We start from the raw sequence: 7,062 nt of genomic DNA on the forward strand, positions 1-7,062 counted from the left end.
GAATTTGCCGAAGCGGAGCGGTCGGGAAGTACTGTCAGTGATCAAAGGCTGAAAGAACGACGAGCTGGGAAACAAATTGCCCAGCTCGGCGAACAAGCGAAGCAATCGTGCCCCCTGCTCAAGGTGCCTAGCCACAACGTCGATAATGATCCGAGGATGGTGCCCGGTTATAGCAATCTTGCAGATTACCTGCCCGACGAAGTACATTATGAACTCATGGAGGTGCAGATACAAAGATACGAGTACGGGAAGCCTCTCGTCAAAGATGAAAGATCTCTATCAAAGATGATGCGAAGATTGCATGATTGGTACTTGAAAATCTATAGAGACTCTGGGGGGAGGAGTACCTTGTATGTGAAAGTTAAAAAGGAGCATGACCTCGTTGGAATTGATCTGTTGCCTGTTCCATTTGAGGAATTCTATCAGTTTTTCAATCAATTGGCCCTCGATAAAACAACGGTCGCCTGCTACTGTCTGTAAGTAGTACTACTTCTGTCATTAAGTTTCTCTATATAGCTTAGCTCTTTCATTGCATGTATTTATAATCATCCTCACTATATTATGCAAATTGAAGATCGCCGAATTGAAGAAAAGACAAGTCGGTGATATTGGGTTCATTAACACACATCTCATAGATGCAACTCAGGTTAAACTTCATGCCGCAGCTACCGAGGCCAGCTTGCTACGATCGTTCGTAATAAATCAAAACAAAGATATAATACTCTTTCCTTACAACTTCAGGTGAGTGTTACTGTCTTGTGCGTATTCGGTTTCCCTTATATATTAGTCAAGGTTATAGTAATGTAATTCATGAGTTATGCATGTGTGTGCAGTTTCCACTATATTCTCCTAGAGATTAAGCTTGAGCAGGGAGTAGTAACCGTCTTGGACTCTAAACGAAAAGATCCCAAGGAGTATGTGGACATGACTGAAATCCTCAAGAAGTAAGTTAAATCGATCATTATCCACCATATCAGCAACTTTGTTCATTTCCTGATATCAAGTAATTGTTTTCTTTGTCCGGCAGGGTTTGGAGAAAATTCACCAAAACAGTTCCGGGACTGCCGAAGGAGCTGGAATTTAGACACCCGAAAGTAAGTACTATAGTAACATGTTCCGCGCATCTCCTAGTGATTCAAGCGCTAGTTTCATCAATACCATTTAGCATTCTTGCTTATCAGTTTGATTGACCTCTATTTCTTGTAAAGTGGTTGTGGCAGGAACAAGGGGATGATTTCTGTGGATACTACATCTGCGAGTCCATCCGCCACACGACCTGTGAGCGGGACGGGTACTCTAACGAACAATATGAAGTACGTAAATAACAACATTCACAATTTTATTTTATTACCATCATTTGTGTTGAGTTTCATTCATTTATATATATATATATATATATATATATATATGTATTGACCCCATTCTTCAAATTAGATGTTTCGGAAGTGGGATGAACTCCTAGCACTAGCTCGCATGCGAGCAATTCAAGAGGAATTGGCAGCATTCTTTCTTGACCACGTGATCCCTGAAGACGGAGAATTCTATGTGGACCCTGAGTCCGTATGATTATATTTGTAAGAGGTAATTATTGTATATATGTAGCCGGTAGTGTCAGATAGATATACGAGAACTTGTTGTTCGACCAATCTCTCGAAGAAGGAGAGGTGGTCGATATCACTTCTCTCTGTATATATGCATATATGTTCATGACGATCTTCTGTTTCCTTCGTTTGCTTACTAGCTAGCTAGCGTGTCTAGTCCTCTCTATATACGTATGTATAGTACGTAGCGTCGACCAAGCACGGACATAACAGAGGACACTTCTCTCTATTAATTATAACTAGCTAACACAATATATGAAACACCTAAATTAACCCCCAGCCACAGAAGTGCTGACGCGTGGACGCCTATTGGTTCCGGTTGGTGCCACCAACCGGGACCAAAGGGTCTCCTGACTGGGCTCTGCGCACTGCCCACGTGGAGGGCCTTTAGTCCCGGTTCTGGATTGAACCGGGACTAAAGGGGGGAGGTATTAGTACCGACACTTTAGTCCCGGTTCCTGAACCGGGACTAAAGGCCCTTACGAACCGGGACTATAGGCCCTTTTTCTACCAGTGCATGCATGTCAATAAATATGGCCATCTATGATACTATGCACTATGAAGGTAGTATCATATACTAGTATCATATGCATAATACTAGTATATGTTACTCCCCACTATAAGTAGCCTAACCCTCTCTCTCTTCTTTCACTGTGTGCCACATAAGCATGTTTGCTAGTCCCAAGTGCATGTTACCGGTTATGTTATTCCCACTATGGCCAGCCTTATGCAGCATGGACCATGAATAGCCACTACATTTATACCATTAATGCTGCTCCCTCGGTTCAAAAATACATGTCGAAGAAATGAATGTATTAAAATACGTTTAAATACATTACAAGTATTCCTGGATGGATGGCTCAAGAGGTAGACATCTTATATTTAGATATACAGCCCCCGCAAAAAATATATTTAGTTGTGCACGTAGTATATAGTATCCGTCGATCAATCAGAAGTCTTGCATGCGAGCGTACGTTGGATTTCGTGGTAGAGGAGTAATACAGTGCTGAGGATTTGCGCTTGCGATGTGGAGCGGGGATTTGGGGATACGCAATTACTTCTCCATGCCAACCACCGTACGTACGTGCCCAACACATCCTGGCGGGCTTGCATAAATCTTTGCACGCACGCGTCACTTCTCGATCTCTCGCAGAAATGAGAAACACCTGCCTACGTATACCGTACGTCGTCTACTACTACGCTACAACTCGAACAGTTAGGAGTATCCCTAGCTAGCTAAGGGACCGGCGACCGTCCGTCCTCGTCGTTGGTAAGTACATATGCGGGTCACCGGCGGGCAGGCTCTGGGGGAGGAGGCGGCCGGCGTGGTGCGGCTGGCGGCGAGCCTTGCGGCGCAGCGTGGGCACACGCAGGTCACCCCGCTCCACATCGTCAGCGCAATGCTCTCCGACCCGGCCCCGGCACCTCTAGGCATCCTCCGCGCCGCCTGTGTGAGGTCCCAGTCCCACCCCATGCAGAACAATGTGCTCGACCTCTGCCTGGACCTCGCGCTCGCCCGCCTCGCCGTGACCCGCCATGTCCACGGTGGCGACCCGGCGCCGTCGAACGCGTACGTGGCCGCACTGAGGCGGGCGGAGGCACGCCCGCGCAGCAGGGGCGAGGACAAGGTGGACCTCAAGCAGCTCGTCGTCTCGGTCCTCGACGACCCCAGCGTCGACCGCGTCTTGCGCGCGGCGGGTTTCTCAAGCTCCCAGGTCAGGGCCAGCGTCGAGAGCGTCCCCGCTTCGTCGGAGCAATCAAGCAGGACAGGTCGCGACGTCGTCGTCCCGAGTTTTCCAAATCCAGTTCCCCACATGATTAGGGCTGGAGGAGGAAAACCATCTCTCCATACCGTCCAGGACGGAAGGTAGTTTGCTTTAGTTTCACAGAATGGCGTGCATGTTTATCGGCTATTTTTTTCGTCCATGAGCTTCCTCTCTTCTTACCTTGCTAGGGCAAGATGCTTTTGCCGTGATGCTGGGGCCATTAGGGGTGCATCTTGCTTCATCCCGTGAAACTTATCAATTCTGCAGTGTCCGCCAACCGGTCTCCCTTGTATCCCTCGGCGCCTGTGTTTTCAATGTGTTTATTACGCCAAAAGCTCAAGCGTAGCCCAATTATATATGAAAAAAGAGATCCATGGAAATTAACACCTAGGATATATTTTTATAGAAGAAGCCCATCCGGACGAGATCACGGAAATTCGCTCCTGACCAGGGTCAAACCACGGTCTGCAAGGATGCACCACTGTGACCTTGGGCTATCACCCAACTCTTTTTTAGCCCAACTATGAAGCAAAGAAACATTACATGTCCACATAAGCCGATTATAACTTTCCAAATATAAGTTACTTTTTAGCCCAGCTATGAAGCAAAGAAACATTACGTGCCCACGTAAGCCGAATATAATTTATCGCACTTAAATCTTAAGTGGGACTAAAATTGCACTAGTTTACATTTGGTCTTGAAAAATATGGGCGACTGATCCCACTTTATTCAAAGTTGATTACAAAATAACTCTGTTATTACCATGCAATAACAATCTAGGACAATCAAATAGGCCACTAATTTGTCCAATTAATGTAGGTGCACGCATGCATGCAGCTTCATTATTTTGACATTTCCAAGAAATTTTGTTGGAAGTAAACGGCTATACAGTACATGCACGCTAATTTTCCCTGTTGTGTTTTCCTTGCAGTGAGTGTCCAGCTAGCAAAGCAAAGTCAGGAGCAGAGCGACCAGTAATCTTTACCAGCATCCAGCTAGACAAAACGACAGCGAGCATTCCTCCGTGGCTCCACGCCTACAAACATGAAACTGGCATCAGATTAACCTACAACGGCACCAGTCTTGAAGCAAACGTACGTATAACACATCCAGATAGATACATATATACGTGTAGTGATTATCCGATAGTCTTAAAATACCTGGCCGTAACACATGCAGGCTGCTCGTCGCCGGCCGAAGTTCACGGAGCTCAGCGCAACAAATCTGAAGATCCTCTGTGACGCGCTCGAGCTGCGCGTTCCGTGGCATGGGTGCATCGTCCCCGGCATATCGAGCACGGTGCTCCGGTGCCGATCTGGTGTGGCGAGGAAGAGGGCAGGGGATAGGCCTTCTGGTTTGCCGTCGTGGACGACAGCGACCTGGCTGCTCTTTCTAGGAAGGGACGCTGGTAGCAAGATGGTTGTTGCTCGGGAGCTCGCGAGGCTCGTCTTCGGCTCATACACTGAGTTCACCGTCCTGCGGGTGCAGGGTGACGCCGATATTCCCGCACGCAGCGGCAAGCTCGCCCTCAAGAGGCAGCGATCCCCGGACAACGGCAATGGTGGCGACCTCGGGGCGAGGCTGTTCAAAGCTGTCGGCGAGAACCCTCACCGCGTTATATGGATCGACGGCGTCGACCGACTGGACCGCGACTCGGAGACACACATCAAGAACGCCGTCGCTGGGGGAGGAATGGTGAGGGGATGCAACGGGGACGTGGTGGGCCTGGAGGATGCCATCGTAGTGCTGAGCGCCTCTGTCGTCTTGGAGTCGAAGTACGTGGCTCCATCTTCCTCCCCGAGGGTCAAGCGACACTTTAGCGGACAGAACCGTGAGGAAGGTGACACCGCGTTGATGGAAGCGAGGTCTCGTCGTCGGCATGGCTGGGATTTGAACGTTTGTGCGGTGGACGAGGAAGAGGAGGACGAAGACAGTTTGGCTTATGACGAGGGAATCATGAACGCCGTGGATGGTGTTTTCCTTTTCAACTAGCAGATAGTATTATTTTTCTCGTACCATTAGGCATTTCGAACGGCTTTGAATTGTTAGATTTCGCCTTCAGAATTTATTGTTTCGAATTAATGAGATTTTTTTTCCGGCTCCCCATTTTTATTTCAGAAAACCGGTAACATAACAATGTTTAACAGTCACTACATTTATCTTGAGTTGGTGAAGATGTTAAGCAGTGAGGAAAGCAAGTCATCTCGGGGCATCTTCAAACCTGACCCGCAAATCTCTTCGGTATATGTTTGTTTTTATGTCCTGACGTGATCACAGACATGAGGCCCGAGGGAGCTATCGAAAACTATTCACAAATTAATCCAGTTGGAAGGAGAGAGTAGAGGGGAGCCATGCATGTGGTGGGATTTGTGATCTGGTGTCCCGTTGGGAGGAGAGAGGAGAGGAGGAGCATGCATGTGAATAGAGAAAAAGAGAGGACGAGAGTTTTGATTGGTCAAATGGATGTCGAAATTCTGGCAAAGCCCCCCACATTTGTCTCTAGGATACCAGAATCCGTATGTCTGGACTGCTAAGCGGACATATTTTGCTAGATAGTAAAAGTGATCCGTACACTGTGGTCCGATTTGAGGGTCTGCTTTGAAGATGTCCTTAGTAGAGGACAGAACGCTGAACAATTGCTTGGCTCGACTCAAGTCTGAATGGATTGGAGCAGTTGTGTGGTATGGATTGTATTAGCATTACTTGAGTAATACAAATTTATGATCGTAAAAATAAATATTTAACAGTCATCACATTTACACACTCGTCCACAATATCCATCCATTTGTCCAACTAACCCCTTCGCACATGCTACTCGTGGGCTATCAGCTAGGGTTTCCTCTACCTCTCGCCGGCGCCGCCGTCAGTCCGCCTCTTCTCCTATGGTCCTAAGAGGATGGAGCTAAGGTGCACCCCGACCTTTACCGGCAAGAGGGTTTTGTTTTTGGTGTTTCTTTCAATTTTGTTAGGGGTTGTGTCATGCTTAGAAAGACAATTCAAAGGCGGCTTCTTGAATATGGAATAAGGTTCTCCCAACATAACCTATGTTCCGGCAATGCTTCTAGGATCGCCGGAGGGCTTGTAGGATTCGGTCGGCATTCGCCTTTGGTGGAGCCAGTTGGATCCGATCTACGTTCTTCAGCGTCCGTGTGTCTGCAGGTTGTATCCACTAGTAGGAAACAGGCCATCGGTCCCGGTTCCAGAGGCCCAATAGTCCTGATTCTGCAACCGGGACTAATGCCTTCCACTTTTAGTCGCGGTCGTCTCATGAACCGGGAGTAAAGGTGCTCCACGTGGCCGCTGCAGGGCACCGAGGCAGGAGGACCTTTAGTCCCTGTTCCTGACACCAACCGGGACTAAAAGACAGCCACGCGTGAGCACCTGCCTAGCGCTGGGCTTTTTTGTTTTTTGAAGGGGGGGTTATGGGTTTTTGAGGGTTTAGGGGTTTCATATTGTGTTTCCCCCTTTTCTTTTTGTGTTTACCCTTCAATTCTTTTACATTTAGGGTTTCATTTTTATTTTATGTTTTCCATTCAACTCAACGCTAGCTACTACATAAGGAATGAAGGAACCATTAATTACACAACATCGTCATCAACATATATAGTGAGAAGTGACCTCTCTTTCTCCGTGTTTGGTCGAACAACAAGTTCTCGTATATCTATTCAACGCTACTACATATAGTACACGATCAT

The 7,062-nt window shown here is 47.5% G+C and overlaps 1 protein-coding gene across 1 annotated transcript; it reads left to right on the plus strand.

The window, feature by feature from the left end:
• The first annotated feature begins 2,881 nt into the window (after positions 1-2,881).
• LOC147973978 (protein SMAX1-LIKE 3-like) lies at positions 2,882-5,359 on the plus strand. The gene is made up of 3 exons (XM_087525146.1): positions 2,882-3,468; positions 4,299-4,461; positions 4,547-5,359. Exons 1-3 carry the CDS (start codon positions 2,882-2,884, stop codon positions 5,357-5,359), a joined length of 1,563 nt encoding a protein of 520 aa, XP_087381272.1.
• The last annotated feature ends 1,703 nt before the right edge of the window (positions 5,360-7,062 follow it).

This window comes from Triticum urartu, chromosome 5A (assembly GCF_056163025.1).
Source record: "Triticum urartu cultivar PI428250 chromosome 5A, HENAU_Tu73, whole genome shotgun sequence".
Taxonomy (NCBI): domain Eukaryota; kingdom Viridiplantae; phylum Streptophyta; class Magnoliopsida; order Poales; family Poaceae; genus Triticum; species Triticum urartu.

Coding starts and splice junctions, on each gene's coding strand:
- LOC147973978 (XM_087525146.1), top strand. CDS start 2,882: ATGCGGGTCACCGGCGGGCAGGCTCTGGGGGAGGAGGCGGCCGGCGTG. Junction 3,469..4,298: donor CATACCGTCCAGGACGGAAG/GTAGTTTGCTTT, acceptor TTTTCCTTGCAG/TGAGTGTCCAGCTAGCAAAG. Junction 4,462..4,546: donor GCACCAGTCTTGAAGCAAAC/GTACGTATAACA, acceptor TAACACATGCAG/GCTGCTCGTCGCCGGCCGAA.